At 36.4% G+C, this 19,885-nt stretch overlaps 1 protein-coding gene across 1 annotated transcript; it reads right to left on the reverse strand.

Annotated features, from left to right (window-relative positions):
• Nucleotides 1-14,163: 14,163 nt before the first annotated feature.
• On the reverse strand, nucleotides 14,164-18,329 carry LOC133038231 (uncharacterized). The gene is made up of 6 exons (XM_061116320.1): nucleotides 18,191-18,329; nucleotides 17,787-18,036; nucleotides 17,585-17,699; nucleotides 16,352-17,428; nucleotides 16,019-16,087; nucleotides 14,164-14,526 (listed from the first exon to the last, which is right to left on the reverse strand). Exons 1-6 carry the CDS (start codon nucleotides 18,327-18,329, stop codon nucleotides 14,164-14,166), a joined length of 2,013 nt encoding a protein of 670 aa, XP_060972303.1.
• Nucleotides 18,330-19,885: the final 1,556 nt, after the last annotated feature.

The raw sequence follows: 19,885 nt of genomic DNA on the forward strand, positions 1-19,885 counted from the left end.
AGAATGCTTGCCTCTTAGAGTAGACAAAAGAGCTATGCAAATCCGAAACACAGAGATGTTGAGTTCTAAGTAGGGGATCATGTGTTTTTACGGGTGTCACCAATGAAGGGATTAAACGTTTCGGGAAAAGAGGCAAGTTATGCCCTAGGTTTACAGGACCTTTTGAGATTCTCGAGAAGGTTGGTCAAGTGGCATATCAATTAGCTTTGCCTCAGCTCTTTCAGCAGTTGAGAAAATACATTTCAGACCCTACTCTTATACTTAGTTATGAGAACCTTGAGCTGCAGCCAGACATGTCATATGTGGAACAACCAGTAAAGATCCTTGATAGAAAGGATAAAGTCCTTCGAAATAAGACCATAGCTTTGGTCAAAGTACTCTGGAGAAATAACAAGGTGGAGGAAGCCACCTGGGAGCTACAATCAGATATGAGAGCTCAACATCCAGAGTTATTCAGGTTAGATTTCGGGGACGAAATCCTTTTAAGGGGGGGATAATTGTAAAGACCGCTTAGTTTAAATTTGGAAATTAGCAGATAATTAGGGTTTAATTATGAAAATTATTTATTGCTATTTAAATAATTATTTATGATAATTTATTTGAATTTAGAATGCATTTTATATGTCATATAGAGAAATTTCATAATTTTGTATTTTCGGTGCCTGGCAACATTGGAACGTGGCGTATGGCTCAGTAGAATCACATTTTAGTATTTTAGTATAGCGGGGCAGTTTAGTTAGACATTGGGGATGTCGAGATTAGTCGGGAATTTAGAGTTTTCCCAAAATACCCTTAGTAATTTTAGAATGGTTTTGTGAGGACAAGAGCATTTTAGTCTTTTTGCCCATAGGGTATTTTGTCCTTTGTGAGGTTTTAATTTATTTCTTTAAATCAAGTTTTTATTGTTTAGTAGCTGATTTAATACAAATAAAGTTAGGTTATAATTTCATTTTACAAAAAATTGGAAAGGAAGCAAAAATCATTTTTTTCTCTCAAGTCTCTCTCTCTCTTTCGAACTCACCTAGGGGTAGCTAGGTTTTGATTGGTTTTTCTGCATTTCAAGCTGGTTTAGGCAAGGAATTTGTGATCTCAAGCTCTTGGTAAGTTTCTTGTAGCTTTTGTTGGTTTCTTGGGTTTTAAGAAAAATGATGTTTTTGCATGAATTGAGTTTTTGCTACTGTGGTGGCTGTAAGTAGTTGTTGTTGTTTTCAGAAGCTTAAATATGTTTAATTATGTGGATTCAAGCAGGTTAGTTGAGTATTTAGTTAGGTTTAACCAAGTTTGAGTTTTGAACTCAAAACTTGGAGCTTTAATGGTGGATTTTGTTTCTGTGTATGAGTGACTATTTTATTGCTTTAGAAATTTTCATTGGGGTCTAATTAGCAGGTCTAGAGAGTTTTGTGTGGTTTGGGGTTGTTTTGGTGAAGATATGAAATTTTTTGTGGTTCCTGCACTGAACCGGAATTCCGGTTGAGAGAGGCCTGTAAGAACCGGAATTTCGGTTGGCCTCTAAGAACTTTTCCCAGAACTGAAATTCCGGTTAGGGAACCGGTCTATCGGTTGGGGGAGTTTTGGGAACCCTAGTTTTTCCCATTTTTGTGTTATTTAGGGTATTTTCATGTTATCCATTGATAGGGAAACTTTTGGTTTCAGGTTTTAGTCCCCGGGAAGTGATTTAGCGTGTCGCTTATCAGTGTTGTGATTAATGTGATTTGGGAGCCTGTAATTCGCCGAGCAGATGGTTCCACTCAGGTTGACCGGCACACCTGAATTCGGAATCGAGGTAAGATTAGTATAACACTATGCATATGTATTTACATGTTGGGTTTTGTGCCCTAAATAAAACCCTTTACAATCTGATTAGGTATCAATATAAGAAATTTGAAGTGATTTATGTTTGCATGAATTTTACATGCTAATGGTTTAATATGTTTATTACATTTACACACAAAATCTGTTAAGTCCAGATCATATGTTTATTCACAATTACAGTATCGTCAACACAGTGGAATGTGATAGTGATTATATGAATCAAAAGATTAAGTCCTTGTTTCATCAGTGTTTTGGATTTACACTAATGTGATAATCAGCGATGATGTGTACTTACACTTGGAGTAAGTGTTATGTTCTTTCCAGGACATTGGTAAAGTATACTAGTTTCGAATGTATGGAGTATACATTGGACTGGACCGATCTTGCAACTTAATTAAGATATTATAAACTTACCGTTATATCTTTCCAAGTCATTATCAGTAGTTGATCTTAAGATTAAAAGAATTTAAATCTTGATATGCTTAGGCTCAACTCAGGAGTACTATTCATGTTCTTTGATTTATTAGTTAAGCCTACTTTTGGGTCAGGGTGATACGTATATTTTGGGAACATGATAGTATGATTGAGTGAGAGTGTTGAACATAAATATGGAATCTATAGCTTCTACTAGTGTATAGAAGTCAAGTGATGATTCCCTTCGAGTTTAGCTAAATAGAAGTAAATGGATGAGCTCTTGTTTAAGTGACTAATTCTTAGATCACTAAACATCATTTAGAGGTAGCTAAGTGTTTTAAGGGGCAAAATACGTTGAGGGGTTAGAACGGTAAAATTATCCCATCTCGATGTAAATCATCTATATAGAGGATCTTTGATCACAATAAGATTATAACAATGGTTAAATGAGATAGCATATCTATATCGTGGAACATATAATAAGCTCTATATAAGTCTGCGAGTGCAATTCTAAGTTCTAAGAGTGGATTTAACGAGGAATTAGTAAGTAGGAATTTACCTAGTAAATTCGGTTCACTTATTGGAAGCTTAGCATATAGATCCATGGTCCCCATTCTAGTTGAGACTATACTGCTTGTAAGACTAAATAATTGATTCGTGATTAATCAATTATAATTCTAAAGTTAGACTATGTCTAATTGTGAATTTTCACTAAGCAGGGGTGAAATTGTAAAGAAAAAAGATTCTAGGTTTATTTATTAATTAATAGACTTTATATGTCTAATTAATAATTAAATTAAATGAAAATATTATTTAATAATCTATTTTAGTTATTAAATAATTAGTTTTGGCATTTAAATGGTTAGAATTGGAAAATTGGCGTTTTTGAGAAAATAGAAATAAAAATTGTGAAAACTGCAAAAACCAAGTGGGGCCCATTACACACCTTGGCCGGCCACTTAAGCATGATTTTCCAATTAATATTTTCATTAATTTAATGCCAAATAATTACTAACTTAAACCTAGTAGTTGCCTATAAATAGAAAGTGATGGCTCAGTCAAATAACAAGTTTTCATAACCTTTTTTCAGAAAATTTAGTTTTTCAGAAAAACTGAGCCTTCCCTCTCTCTCTCTATAGCCGAACCAACCTCTCTCTCTTTTCCTCTTCTAAATTTCGAAACCCTCAATGATAGAGTAGTGCCCACACACAGCAAGTGGTACCTCAATCATAGATTGGAAGACTGTGAAGGATCACACACAAAGAGAAGGACATTCGGGCTCAGATCTTGATAATACTCTGCGACAGAAAGGATACAAGGGTTAGAGATCTGAGTGGAATGAGACATTATTCCGTTGCAACCAATGTAAGGTTTTCTTAACTTTATATGTGTTTATTTATTGTTTTAGAAAGTTCATATTTAGGGTGTTAAACAACATACTTGTGAGTAGATCTAAGATCCTAGTAAAATAAATTCCAACATTACATGTTTACCGTGCATGTTAGGAAGCCTGTTAGATTATATTAGATATGTATGTTGGCTTTCGTACTATATGACAGTATCACATCGGTACGACTAGAGTATGACTAGCGTACCAAGTATAGGCTGATATTATGGTCGATAGTACCGTACTTTTTGACAGTATCACATCGGTATGGTCAGAGTATGACTGACATACCAAGTATAGGCTGATACAGTATCACATCGGTACGGCTAGAGTATGACTAACGTACAGAGTATAGGTTGTTACTATGTCAAAAGTAATATCGTACGAACGTTCGAGACCCAGTACCGTGTGGGACACGGGGATTAGGGTTGTGGTCAGGGGTATGGGCGTCTGATCATAACCCGGGATTTATGTATGCTATATGATTTATACTTTTCTTACTGAGTCTGTCGACTCACAGTGCTATGTTTATGTGTAGGTAAGGGCAAGGCTAAAGTTGAGGAACCGTGAGGACGAGCAAATGAAGATTTTACATGTCAGGGCGATTAGGCCTGGAGCGTACGATCCTCGGGACATCAGAGCTTTTGCTGTTAGTCACTGTGAGACAAATGTTTTGTAAATGAATAGCAAACTTTTTGCAAAGTCTTTTGTAAATGGGATCCCGAAGTATTTTGTATGTAATATTATAAGTATTTAATTAAATAAGCAAAATTTTAATTAATCACGATTTTTATTAACCTCGATGATTAGCAACGAGCTGCACAGTACGTTTAAAATCACGTTAACACGCCTATGCTAGTTAGGGTGTTACACACACCCACCATTTTGAAGAACCTACTTAGTCCTAATAAGCGACTATAAAACAAGAAAAGTGAAAACTAACCGCATGTCTCAAATTGCTGGGTGTATCATAGTGACCTAAGAAACATGCGAAGGTTTGCATGAGCATTAAGTTACTGTGACACACCCACCATTTAAGACTCAAACAGTTTTCATAACAAAAGTACATATAACCTGAAGGATAAAAAAAATAAACCCTAAGAATCATTAAATTTTAACGGGGGTTAAAATAGCTAGGGAACAGTTTAATTAAGTCATTTTTGGATATTCAGAAGTGTACGCGAGCATTCAAGATGTTCATAAAAACTCGTGAGTATTCAAAAATACTCAGTGAGAAATATGCAAACACTCAAGGTGTTTTTCCTAAAACCCGTGATTATTCAAGTTTCAGGTACATATTTCCCAGAGAAACGTGTATTTTGTTAAAGGATAAATAAATTCCCATGCATATATCCTATTATCTCATGCATTTTCTACCTCTAAAAACACAGAATACAAATTAATTCTCAATAGAAAGGGAAGCAGTTTCAAAAAAATTTCCACTAACCTTGAAAATGAAGATCCTCTTTGAACGATTCTGTAGATATCAAGAACTTCTAACTTCTTTTCTGACAAGGAAAAGTTAGAAAAGATGCAAAGGAAATTTTTGAGAATTCAAAATTCAGAGGAGAAAAAGGAGAAAAACGAAAATGAGAGGGAAACAAATAAAGGATCATTTCGTATCAGGGAGTTTAAATACTATTATCCCTCATTTATTGGAATGGAGAAACGTGGCAAGGGAAGGCCTAAGGTTTCACAATCCAACGGTTATCCATAACCACGCCTACACGGACTCCGAAGAGTTTCAATGACGTGGCACCCCAAATGGATTGAGAATAATGATTACAACCGTCTTTTCGAAACCCTCAATTAGACAACCAAAGGTCACCATCTCGTGACAACCTTTCGCCTGCCTCTTGCTCATAGTTTCCCTCATGACACAGCTGTCAATCGCGAAACTAGGTGTATGTGTTATAGAGAGAACTTTTCACCTAGAAACTCGAGACCACGCTCCCATAAATATGACACGTGGACTCACTCTCCTCGAGGAGGGTTGAGATGTCATAAGGAGACCTCTTGAGTGTAAACCTTACATGAACCAAACTCAGCGGGATGATGTGACCCTGACAGAGTCTTGTCACATTATTATGCCTCGCACGATGCAGGACCGAAGATCAAACTTAAAGACTCGCATATACCGAGATATATGTGAGAACTATAAATGTCTTCCTGCGAGTCAGTGAAGATCGATTCTTTACTCAGTGAGCTGGTCTGGATGACCCAACGTACTCAATAACCCGATAAGGACTCACATGTCCTAACCTACCGACCTTTTACAAGATATTCGTATATGCGACTCGAACAAGACGCAGACATCTTATACATGTGAGACTCGATTAGTCTTGTACACACCTTGAGCCTGAGAGCTTATGTGAGAATATGAATAGACAACTCGCACCACAAAGGTCGCATACGTAGTTGTAGTTAGTAAATATGGCCGAAACTATTCTTCATTTATTGTATTTACGTTTTAATTGATTTAAATGTTGATATTCAATGTAAAAACAGATTGATAGTTAAATCAATCTCTGTGTAATCAAAGGGCACTTGCTTTGTATATAAAGGAGTGATCCAACATGAAATGAACAAGACAAAAAACCCTTGCAACAATGGACTAAATAGACCGTGATCTGACCGAACCACTATATTCCTTTTGTGTTATTTACATTTGCAGTACGTCTATGTGTCCATGGTTTGAATACTCGTCATTCTAGGTAGAGTAATCGCATGTTCTCGTTTGTATTTTAGTTATAATATTTTGTTTGGTGTTGTCTAAATTCCTCCAACAACAGCACCTAACCTCCTAATGCAAATTACCAAAATACCCTTTAATTTGAACTTAAACAATTAATAGGTCTAGGGCTAAAATGGTCCAAAACCATAATTTTGCCTAATCTTAGCATTCTAAATATATGACATGGTTGTTTTGCAAAAAAAATATGTTTTAAACTTACCCATGTGACTCTAACGACCATCCATCGCATTTTCCGTCATCGCCAAGCAAAAATCATAAAAATTACATAATTCATATTTAATATAAATAATACTCCTAGAGTTTAATAAAATCTCGGGAATTAAGAAATTATAAATCTAATGCCCATTTCTAGTAATGGGACCCACAACATAATAAAATCATGCATAATTATAAATATGTCAATAATTAATGCTATTTACCTTTACTAATCAATATTCTTACATGCTCTCATTACAATTATGCACAACTTAGTCTTGCAAAGTAGAAGGGCATCCAAACCTGGAGGTGTTGGTAGCCTTCTTCGTCCGCAAGAGCTGGTTGGTTGTGTTCACATTGTTTTTAGGAGGTAATGGGATAGTTTTATTTTGGGGCTCGCCTACCTTTTCCTTCCTCTTATCTTTCGGAGGAGCTGAGGTTCCGACATCAGTAGGGTTGGCTTCTTTTTCCTTGTTAACAAGCTCCTCTGGAGCATCTTCCTTAGAATCCTCATCTATATCGCCAAACTTGTCTCACAACTGCACCATCATTTTGTACATCTGAGAGAGAAAGCTTCTTGTTCTGCCAGTTCCCGTTGAGTTTCAGCTAACTCACAAGATAATCAAACCACTTCAGGGTCTTGTTCATAATAATATCCATCTCTCAATTCACTGTCGTCGTCTTCTTCCTCTTCTTCTCCGTCATCTGGGTTTTTCTCAATGAATTATTCTCGACATTGGTTTATTTTAGTCATTCGGTCGTCAATTTCAAATACTTCCCTGTTCCTCACATTGCTCATATGGGCACGCACTAGAGGGGGCAGAGTAGTGTCGTCCATGATGACATCCTGGCTTGGAGGAGGGGGTTTCTTAACGATGGTCTTCTTGGCAGCCACCATTTTTGTAGATGTGAGGTTGCTTCGATTCTTTCTACAACTATCAATGAAAGCACCAAAATATTTACTGAGATTTTCGAAAACTAAACTAAATAAGATCTTAAGAAATTAGTTAAGTAATTAAGTAATGAGATGGAAATTTTTACGTGGTTTGAGTATTAATGAACCCTAGTCCACGAGTCAATGTATTGCCATAAGAAGACTTGATGTATTACAAATGGGTCTTACAATTTGAAGAACCCTAATTCGTGTTATATTGTTTTTCTCTTAGTTTCTCTTAGAAGAAAAAAGCTTAGAAAGAACTTAGAAGTATTTTTCCATCCCTTTTACATGAAGGGGTAAAGGGGTTTTATATGCTTAGATCTAAATCCAAGCATACCTGTGATTCGCTAGGGTTTTTGTGTAAAATGGGCCACTATCGGGGTAAATACATAAAATACATGACTTTAAGGCCCATGGTAAGATTTTGGCTTGTGAGGCAGAAATGTCTGTTTGGAAGGGGGCACACACGTCTAGACAGTGCCACGTGTCACGGGCTCACCTTTTCAGGCAGCAGAACACCCGTGCAGCACCTTGACTTCTCTAAGCCAAGTCAGCCTTCCAACCATTCGAGTGACAATGGACTCATTTTTCGCGCGACCGTGTGCCTTGTGCACACTTCTGTCCCTCGAACAACTCCCGTCGAGTCATGCTCGCAAGCATCCATGAGTGCATCCATGCATCGAGGCTCTTTAGCCAAGATACTCGCACTGTCCATAGGTTCCCACTATGATAAGGGAAATCCTAACACCGACACTCACATTGTCACTTGTGACCAAGGTAGTATGTGTGGCAAGATGCCAACACCAAGTCAACGTGCCAACGCTTCTATCATGCCCCATTCGATAATGTTTGAACAGTCTCCCTCGTTGCCCAAGGACTCCCATACGTCCATGGACCAATCCTCAAGGCAACATGCCTCCACGCATGTTGCCAGGCCCCCGAGACAAGCCGCCAAATTAGTTGCATACACTAGACCTCTCTCTCTTTCTAACATGGTGCATCCGTCCCATGCACGTATGCAAACTAGCCCACGAATGACTACCCGTGTCATCTCGTGTTGAGACTCGTGGCCAAGGCACACCACAACGTCTCTTAGAGGTTTAGGCCACATCTTGTGCATGTGGCATACCGGCAAGACAATGGAAAAGAACCTGTTAACCTCTGGCAGCTTATTAAACGCACTACCGGATCGGCCCAATAATGTCCATGAGTACTCCAACTCATGAAGACATATAAGTCCTCTCGTGGTCCTCATATGCCCGTCCTACTAGCCCCGTTGACTAGTAGTAGCTCATTTAACACCAAGGTGTCAGGGGGTGTGTTGTGCTAAAATTAGATATACGCAAGTGCACGTAGTCACAAACAAGTAATACAATGATAAGTAACGAGTATCGTCTCCACAAGGACTGTAAAATAAAATTCCAATGAAATGATTAATGATTCAACTAAATGAACAAGAAAATAAGTAAATTAACTCAAAAGTGGATGCAAGATGAAAATAAAAATGAGTTGTAAGCTTGTGAAATGTGAAAGGTTTGAACTATTGAATCCCCCTATGTTTAGCAGAAACTGTTTTGCTGTAGCAAAACTTTAGCAAAAATCCCAAGTCAACAAGAACTCCAATAAAGTGCACAAAACTCTTCCAAATTTTATGCAATCAATCCTTGAACCTGTTCAAACATATTCCTATGCCAATCAAACTCAAGAATACCATTTACAAGCACAGCTCTCAAATGTTACAGAAGGATATAACATATTTCTATGTTATCTCTAATCTAATCTAATAAGGTTAAGATCTTGTGTCATCCAAGCTAAGTCCATTACATTTAACCTTTCCAGAATTAAATATAACTCAATATCAAGCTATTGATGGCCAATCAATATCAAGAAACTAACATAAAGCACATTTGAATGAATATGAGAATTTTTACTAAATATTTACATAAGAAAATTACTAAACTAAAAAATAGGGTTCTTCAACAATTCAAACCATCAAAAAGTTTAGCTCAAAGCTAACTTAATAACCACCATTACAATGTAAAATTCAGCCGTGGAGTTTGAATGCTAGAGTTAAAGAAGAAAAAAAAAAGAACGCAATAACAAACAACAATGGAAGAGAAGTTTTCAAAAAGGGTATATGTTGAATTCTTCTTGTCCTTCTCCTCTTTTCTCTTCCTTTTTCTTCTTTTATTTTTACCCTTTCTTGCTCTGTACAAAAATAGAGGATCTATGGCAGAATTTTTCTTTTCTTTTCGTGTCCTGTTTTTCTGAAAATGGAGGCTACCTTCTTTTTGAGAACCTCTTAGGTTTTGTACCATTTGCCCAACATAAACCCTACACATGGCATGAATCTAGCCTCTCCAAGTATTTGCTCCAGCCACCACTCCTAGAACGCCATGTCATCTCCACAAATGCCACCACATTTAATGAAGTGCCAGCTCATCCTTGTCCAAGCAATTTTACACAAACTGCTACTAACCTGTCTGTTGCAGCAAAAACTTCACAAAATTTCAGCAAAGTTAACAACTTGACTAACTTGCTATTTTCTTTGCCAATTTATACACAAAAGTTATTGATTTCTAACTAACAATCTCAAATTGCACATATAAACATAAAACACTGAAACTTTCACAAATTAAAAGACAAATTAACTAAAATGACACACAATTGTATAAAAACATGTTTAAAGTTATATCAAATAACTCTTTACTCAAGAGTTATCAAATAGTCCAAAACTTATGACATTGCTCGTCCTCGAGTAATGAGAACAAGACCACAAAAATTGGAAAAATATACAGCCCAATAGAAATCCAAAACAAAAGAATTGAACTGAACAAAAATACTCAACGAAAACAGGATGCATTTATCTTGTCAATGCACACGCCTAAGGGAAATAGCTCTCGAGAATAATATTTTGCAAAAGGTAAACTGACTGAGATCTTGCTCAAGCTTTAAACCAGAATCTTTAAGTTTAAACGTTGCTGCCCAAAGTAAGTATCAAGTGCTCCTCCCTTTTTTTTGTAAGCGTAGCTTTACCAAAACAATTTCGATCAACTAACATTTAAACTAAACCTTGGTCCTCAAGTTCAAATGATGCCTCCATAGGTTACCTAATAACTTTCTCTCCACTAATGGACACACACCACTCCAAGGATCAATAGGACTTTTCCAAGCTTGTAATGATTGTTAGAAAATATGAGATATCAATAGAAGAATAACAATAAGATGAATAAAGAGACCAAGAAAATTACAACTCTATGCAACAAAATTACAAGGACTATAGATTAAATAAAAGTTACAATCCCAAAGTACAAAATACAAATAAAGAGAAAGAAAAGATGAGGGCAAAGATACAACTCAAAGAAAATATATACACATAAATGTAAAAGCAAAAAGAGAATATATATATATATATAATAAAAAGATATATTAATATATGAATGATATATAGTAGATATATAGTATATATATATATATTAGTGAATATAGAAGAGATATAATATATGTACATATAATAAAGAGAAGAAGAGGCAGAAAACAAATAGGAAAAAGAAGATGAAGAAGAACACAAGTAAGTAAAGGGGGATCACCAAAGGCTTGAACAAGGTTTAAACACCTTTGTCCAAAAAGCTTATTTCCCCCTGTAAAAAATACTTAGGGAACAGAATGGAAATGCTTTTGGGAATAAACAAGCCTCTCAATATTTTCTAGCTTATTGTTTAGAAGATAGAAAATTGTTGTCTACAAGTGAACCAAAGCCCTCTATTTATAGTGGTTTGAGGATCACATTTGAAAATCAAATTCCTTCATCACATGGTTGTTACCAACACATTAATTTGTGTTTAATGGGATAAAAATGTTGGACAAAAGAGCTAGAAACATGCTCAATTAATTTGTATACGTTTATGAACGTTTTCAAAAATCTGGTTCCAGATCTAAAACAACCATAAAACAACATACAAACAACATACAAACAACTATTAAACAACTGTTTCCTGAGAACTCAAAATGTAACTCCTCTCCGAGTTAAATTATTTTCCAACGTCCCAATACCCATTTAAATGATATAATTGAGTATTGTAACAGTTTCTAACAGCTAGAAACTTATCCCATTAATTACATAACTCACATATGTAACAACTCACATAATTACATATTTATCAATTTTTGATCCTTAGGTTACAATCTATTTCAGATTTGTAACTCCTCATTTGTTACAATTTATGTGTATTATTATACTATAATGATATAATATAACCTCCAACACATAATATATATTAATCTCATATTAATATATATAATATGTCACATTTTTATCTTCATTATATATTTGTTAAATAACAAATATATAACAATGATAGGCTAGGGTGAAGGTAGGATAAGGAAAATTAGTTTCGGTTCAAACCACCCTAAACACATTGATCTTTATAGGACCTATGCAATGCACAATAAATTTTTCCCCAAAGAAACCCCACACACAATATATAACTCTTGCCACTAGCTTTAATTCTTAACAACAATTTTACATATGCTTGCTAATATATATATATATATATATTTATTTACTAACACCCCCAAACTTATTTTTAAATTTGTTCTTTGTTTTTTTTTTAGATTTATTTTTTTTTCAAAGGGGGGTGCAATTTCTAAGTACAAACTGTTCTTTTATGAAAAATAAAATATATGATATAAATAGAAATAGCATAGACTAGCTAGATAGCAAGAGAACAATAAAAGTGAGAAACACTCCCCCCCCCCAAACTTAAAGAACAACATTGTCCCCAATGTTGAGAAAAAGAGAAAGAGAAAAATGGAAAATACTCACCCAATTGACACTCACATACTCCGGTCCCCACAACTCCCAAATATGCAATAAAAATTAACATCTTATAAAGATCAATGCGCTTTTGGAGAGAGGTGAAAAGGAGAAATTATCTCTAGCTAGGCTATGAAGTGGCTAAGAAAGGAAAATGTTAATATCAAACTCAAAGGGGGGAAACTAGGGATAAAATATTCATCAAGGGTAGGCTTGAAGGCTCAAACGGTCCAAACACGGCCTATCTCATTTCCTTGGTGTGGGGATGGCTAGGATTTCGCCTTAAGAAAAAATTCCTTATTAATTCTAGAGGCTTGGAGCTTGTTTAACTGTGTTTTCAGTTTTCAGTTTTTAAAATTGTGTTTTTAAAAGTGAGAATAGAAAACAGTTTTTTGTCATTTTAAAAATTTTACAGTGTTTGGCACAAATTTTTAAAAACTATTTTTAGATTTTTTTCTTAGGGAAAAAAATCAATATTTTAACACCATACCATGACATTAACCCATCCGGGTCCAAGTTTGGGTATGGTTTCGGGTCTAGGATCCGAGTATGTGAGCAAAATACAAAATATAATATGTTAGACAAAAAAATTATTTTTGAAAATTGAAAAACAACATTTTGATGTTTTCTATTTTTTAGTTTTTTAAAACTCAATTTTTAAAAAATTTTGCCAAACGACCCCTATTAGTTTTTGAAAACTGTTTTCAGTTTTAAAAAGCAGAAAACAATTTTTAAACTGTAAAGCCAAACAGCCTCTTAAACTCTCACAAGGGTTTAGCTAGAACTAATTAGCGACACAAACCATTTCGTCTAGCTATGAGCACAATCAAAAGAGGCACACTTTCAATAACGAAAGGCAACCAACATGCTAACTTAAAGTAGGCAGCTTAAAACTCAAAAAGAAAGACATTCAGTTTCAAGTAACTAAGTGTAAACACCACATCGTCATCGAGCCCCCCTAGGCAACACTAACAAAGACAGAATACAACCTGAACACAAAATAAAAAGACAAACAACGACAACCACAATAGAAAAATAAGAACACGAATAGAAAATACAACTGAAATATAAATACTAAAGTTGAAAGAAGGAACACTCCCTCTGTCTAACCCTCGAGATCATCATCCGAAGAGCTAGAGTCTTCCTGAGTTCCTGGATCAGTCCATCAAGCGAACACTTCTTATGGGAACACTGGGAAGTCAACTATTGGCCTTGGCGCCATTCGCTTCAGAGATTTAGCTAATGCAGTATCACGTGCCTAAACATAGCGAAAGTAAGTAAGTTGTTTCTCCTCAAGGTGCACTAAGCGATTCATGATTTGTGCCCGCTGACTGTGAGGAGGACTAGCAGGAGCTGATTGACTGTTGGATGGCTGGTCATGGTTTGGAGCAGCAGTCGAGGGCGTGCAATGAGTGGCAACATGCTGAATCGAAATCAAGTCAATGTTGATCCGCTCTTTCAGAATTTCTTCATTGCCCCCAATAGAGCATTACCCGCTAGGCAAATTTGAGTGATAAGAGCTGGGAAAAATAACTTGCCGCCCTTTTTCTTAAAGCACTTTCAAATTTCCTCATAAATGAGCTTTCCCACATTCATTTTCTTGCCTGCCAGGATACAATACAATAACAAGAGACGTGTTTGACTCACTGTGGTGTCATGGGTCGTGGGCATCAAAGAGCACTTAATAAAAGCAAGCCAACACTAGCTTCGGGCTGTAAAGACGAGTGTAACAAAGTTTGGTGGCTGGAAGGAGAGATAGACCATGCAGAACCTAGGTGAGCAACAGTACGAAGCATGGCGTCAAATGGGATAGAGGCTGGGTTAATCCTCAAAATATCAATCTCATCCTATAGCGGAGCTGTCAACCCATATATGTTGTTAATTACATCAGGAGAAAAGGGCACACTCCGACCCCTCACCCGAACGACATCAAGATTCTTTGGATCAAGTGCAGCATAAAATGCAGGGGCAACAGAGGCCACATCAGGCTTGGGAATTGCATGTAACTTCTCCCACTGGTGCTCTGCAATTGAATTTGTAATATAGGCAGGTAAGGCCTCTGGGGTAGGGAGAAAACCACGCTTGGCCAACTGATTGCGGGTTCGTAATATCTCAAACCGCTCTTGATGAGGCACAGAGGTTGCTTTGCCTTTGGGCTGAGTACTGGGGTTAGGTTTAGGTGGTGGGATTGTGGAAGTGGTGTCCTTAGGCTTTAGTTAGGCCTTGGAGGTAGAGGGAGTTGTTTTGGTGGATGGAGCTTTGGGTTTAGGGGCTGAGACCGAACGGGTACAAGTACGGGGTTGTGAGTGTGTAGATTCGGGAATGGTTAGTATTGGAGTGGGGGAAGGCAAAGCAAGGGTTGGTGGTATTGTGGTGATTAGTTGTTGCGGTTGAGGAGCGAGGGAGGTTTTGCCGAAGCTTTACGCTTACGGGATTTAGTTTTGCCCACTACCATGGCTCAATATCCCAACCAGAGGCACAAAATCCTGTGACAAGAGGTAAAAATATCTGCTACACAACCTCACCAATATCAACAAAACATCAACAACCAAAAAGCCACATTAAGTACAACAACTCATCTCATTTAACTGACAATTACAACCATCCAAAACTTGAATATCCACCACTAGAATCAAAATCAGAGTTCACCACAGTTAGCCCTAGAGCATTCAGATATTCAACCTTCTAAACATTATAAATTCTCAAAATTCAATCTCCCAACACTAGAATTATCACCATCAACCCAAAAATGGATAGCATTTACATGGCAGAATGCAAAAATTGACAACTGAAATCTACCCCTGACATTATCACAAACCAAACCTTGAATAGAGAGAAATAAAGAAAGATCTCACCGTGACTAAAAACCCAATGAATTCAATGCCGAAGTCGACACCGAGATGTTGTGGAGTAGAGGGGCGGCTGGGTTCAAAATGGTGAAGCTCCTCTGATGGTGGTTCAAGTGTTAGGTGTAGGGGAGACGATGGTCGATACTGAGATGATGGTGGTTCAAAATGTACTGGTTTCCAGCGAGTTTAAGGATGGTTGAGGGGTGGTCGATGGTGGATTCGGGGTAGGTTCGGCTGGAGAAGGGAATCGAATGGAGGAGAGCTGGGTGGTTGTGGGGTGGTCGGGTACTGAAAGGTGTGATGGGGTGCCAGCGAAGAGGGGAGATGGGGTTTCGGGTTAGGTTCGGCTGGTGCAAGAAGGTGGTGGCTATGGTGAAGTTTGGTGAATATGGGTGGTGGCTATGGTGAAGTTTGGGGGTATTTGATAAAGACGATGGTGAATAGGACTGGGTATTAAATTTTTTTTGTTTTGCTTTGTTTTTTTATTATTTAAATAAACATGATATAATATTATTTATATGTAAATATTTTTTTTTGAAAAATACAAAAATTAATATAATACTAATATATATATGTATTTTTAAGTAAAAATATTGTAATATGTAATATGTGCATATTTCATCTCGTACTGAAAGTGATATTACGCCTGCTGTAGCAAAATTTCCACAAAATTTCAGCAAAAATCTTGTTGAATGTTCTTTTAACAGATATCACTTTTGCTAAAATTTTGCTAGAAAAATACTGCAGCAGGCGGAGGTTCTCCAACTCAACGAAAAATTCCTTTGTGCTCCAAAGAAATGCTGCAGCTAAATTCAATCAAAAATCTAACAAAACCTTTAAACTCTCAAATCACCTCTAAAACTCCAAATTGTGCTCCAAAAACACCTGAAACATCAAACCAAGTGTAAAATCCACCCAAACACTTAAAATAAAAATGAACATAAAATAAAAATAAAAAAAAAAAATAAAGAAATATAATTTTTTCTATTTTTTTTTTTTTGGTTTTTTTCAAAAATATTTACAATACTTGTTCTTCTTCCAACATTGGGTTACCTAAAAATAGAATTGACAATCCGAACACAAGGCAACCCTACCACCTTCCGCTTCATGCATCCTCCAAAGTGATTGAGGTCTTTGCTCGATCGACCTCACTACCAAAATAATGTTTGAGGCGTTGCCCATTCACCTTAAATTCCCTTCCGGATTGCTCATTACAAATATTCACAGCTCCATGAGGATAAACTTTGGTTATGGTGAATGGGCCTGACCAACGAGACTTCAATTTACCTGGAAATAACTTCAATTGCGAGTTAAAGAGCAAAAATTGCTGCCCCTTCTCAAATACTCGAGATTGAATTCTTTTGTCATGCCACTTCTTGGTATTTTCTTTATAGAGCTTAGCATTCTCATACGAAAACAACCTCATTTCCTCAAGCTCATTCAATTGTAACTTTCGAGCTTCCCCTGCTGCTTGGAGATCCATATTCAACTTCTTCATAGCCCAATAAGCTTTGTGTTCCAATTCAACGGGCAAATGGCAGGCCTTACCATAAACTAAATGGTAAGGAGACATGCCCAAAGGAGTTTTGAAAGTGGTTCTATAGGCCCAAAAAGCATCATCCAACCGTTGAGACGAATCTTTTCGAGTAGGATTCACCACTTTCTCCAAAATCCCTTTGATTTCTAGATTGGAAATCTCTGCTTGGCCATTAGTTTGAGGATGGTAAGACGTAGATATCTTGTGATTCACACTATACTTAGCCAAAAGAGCTGCCAAACCTTTGTTAACATAATGAGTTCCCACATCACTAATGAGAGCTCTTGGAGTCCCAAAACGAGTGAAGACATTCTTGTGTAGAAATTTCATCACCACCTTAGAGTCATTGGTGGGACTTGCTATTGCTTCCACCCATTCTGACACATAATCTACAGCCACCAAAATGAACAAATTTCCAAAAGACAGGGGAAAGGGTCCCATGAAATCGATGCCCCAGACATCAAACAACTCTACCTCGAGAATAACTTGCAAAGGCATCTCATTTCGAGCAGAAATATTACCAACCCTCTGGCATCTGTCACACCGTCTAGCAAACTCATAAGCATCCTTGAAGATGGAAGGCCAACAGTACCCCAATTGAAATACTTTTGCAGCTGTTCTTTGGCCTCCAAAATGCCCCCCATAAGGCGATGAGTGACAATGCTCAAGAATGTTTTGAACCTCTTCTTGCGGCACACAACGCCTTATTACACGATCAACACACAACTTTTAAAGAAAAGGTTCATCCCAATAATAAGACCTCACATCATGGAAGAACTTCTTGAGCGGCTGCCCTTTTAAATCAGATGGAATCCTCCAACTCACTAAGTAGTTTGCAAAATCAGCTTACCAAGGAGTGGAATCTTGATTTACTAAGCTTACCATTAATAATGCCTCATCTGGGAACATCTCTTTAATTGGTTTCTCAACATCCTTGATCTCATCATCACCTTCTAATCTAGAAAGATGATCAGCCACTTGATTGTCAACTCCTTTTCTATCACGAATCTCTAAATCAAATTCTTGAAGAAGTAACACTCAATGAATCAGTCTCGGTTTGGCATCCTTCTTGGCAATGAGATACTTGATTGCGGAATGATCTGTGTACACCACCACTTTAGTCTCAACAAGGTAAGCTCGAAACTTGTCAAAGGCAAAAACCACAGCCAATAACTCCTTCTTTGTAGTAGTGTAATTCAATTGGGCGTCGGCTAATGTTCTGCTTGCATAATAAATTGAGTGAAACACCTTCTCTCTTCTTTGGCCAAGAACAGCACTTACTGCAAAATCACTAGCATCACACATTAGCTCAAAAGGAAGTGACCAATCGGGGGCTACAATAATAGGAGCGGATACAAGAGCCTTTTTTAAAAGTTACGAAAGCTTCTTGATACTCCTCGGTGAACTCAAAAGATCTATTCTGCTCAAGTAAAGAGCAAAGAGGCTTTGAGATTTTTGAGAAATCTTTAATAAACCTCCTATAAAAACCTGCATGCCCCAAAAAACTTTGAATTCCTTTAACAGTAGTAGGAGGTGGCAGCTTCTCAATAACTTCAACTTTCACTCTATCCACTTCAATGCCCTTGTTAGAAACTTTATGACCTAAAACAATTCCTTCTTGAACCATGAAATGACATTTTTTCTAATTGAGAACTAAGTTCGTGTCTTCACATTCTGCTAAAACTTTCTCCAAGTTAACTAAACAAGTGTCAAAAGACTCCCCAAATATCGAGAAGTCATCCATGAAGATCTGAAGAATATTTTCTGTCATGTCTGAAAAAATTACCATCATACACCTTTGGAAAGTGGCGAGAACATTGCATAAACCAAATGGCATCCTCCGAAAGGCAAAGGTGCCATAGGGACACGTGAATGTTGTTTTCTCTTGGTCTTCCGGAGCTATGGCAATTTGATTATAGCCAGAATTAATTATTTGATTTTGGTTCGTAGGCATTTTGCTTGGTAATTAACTTTTGCAATAAGAATTTTATTTTTACAGTCCTTGTGGAGACGATACTTTTTACTTATCATTGTATTCCATTTGGATGTAATGAGGAATGCCATGGTGAGGACATTTCCGCAAGTGCACGTAGTCACAAACAATGATAAGTAATGAGTATCGTCTCCACAAGGACTTGAAAAATAAAATTTCTATTGCAAAAGTTAATTACCAAACAAAATGCCTAAGAACTAAAATGAAATGATTAATGATTCAACTAAATGAACAAGAAATGAGCAAACTAACTCAAAAGTGGATGGAAGATGAAAATAAAAATGAGTTGTAAGCTTGTGAAATGTGAAAGGTTTGAACTATTGAATCCCCCTATGATTAGCAGAAACTGTGCGTTTTGCTGTAGCAAAACTTAAGCAAAAATCCCAGGTTAACAAGAACTCCAATAAAGTGCACAAAACTCTTCCAAATTTTATGCAATCAATCCTTAAACTTGTTCAAACATATTCCTATGCCAATCATGCTCAAGAATACCATTTACAAGCACAGGTCTAAAATGTTACACAAGGATATAACATATTCCTATGTTATCTCTAATCTTATCTAATAAGATTAAGATCTTGTGTCATCCAAGCTAAGTCCATTACATTTAACCTTTCCAAAATTAAATATAACTCAATATCAAGCTATTGATGGCCAATCCATATCAAGAAACTAACATAAAGCACACTTGAATGAACATGAGAATTTTTACTAAATATTTACATAAGAAAAATACTAAACTAAAACATAGGGTTCTTCAACAATTCAAACCATCAAAAATTTTAGCTCATAGCTAACTTAATAACCACCATTACAATGTAAAATTCAGCCATGGAGTTTGAATGCTAGAGTTAGAGAAGAAAAAAAAAGAAATAACATTCCACTAGGGTTAGGTTTGAATTATTTGGCATTAAAATAATGAAAATATCAGAGGTAAAATCCTACAAAAGTGGTCGGCCCTATACAGTATGGATTTGGGCCTCACTTTTTGCAATTTTGCAGTTTTATCTTTTCTGCATCTGATTTTCTCAAAAATGCCAATTTTCTAATTAAACCATTTAAATGTCAATTCTAACTATTTAATAACTATAAATAATTATTAAATAATATTGTCATTTATCATATTTATTAATTGAACCATACAAAGTATCATAATTAACAAATATGCCCCTAAAACTCTTTCTTTACAA

The sequence above is a fragment of the Cannabis sativa genome, chromosome 5, assembly GCF_029168945.1.
Source record: "Cannabis sativa cultivar Pink pepper isolate KNU-18-1 chromosome 5, ASM2916894v1, whole genome shotgun sequence".
Taxonomy (NCBI): domain Eukaryota; kingdom Viridiplantae; phylum Streptophyta; class Magnoliopsida; order Rosales; family Cannabaceae; genus Cannabis; species Cannabis sativa.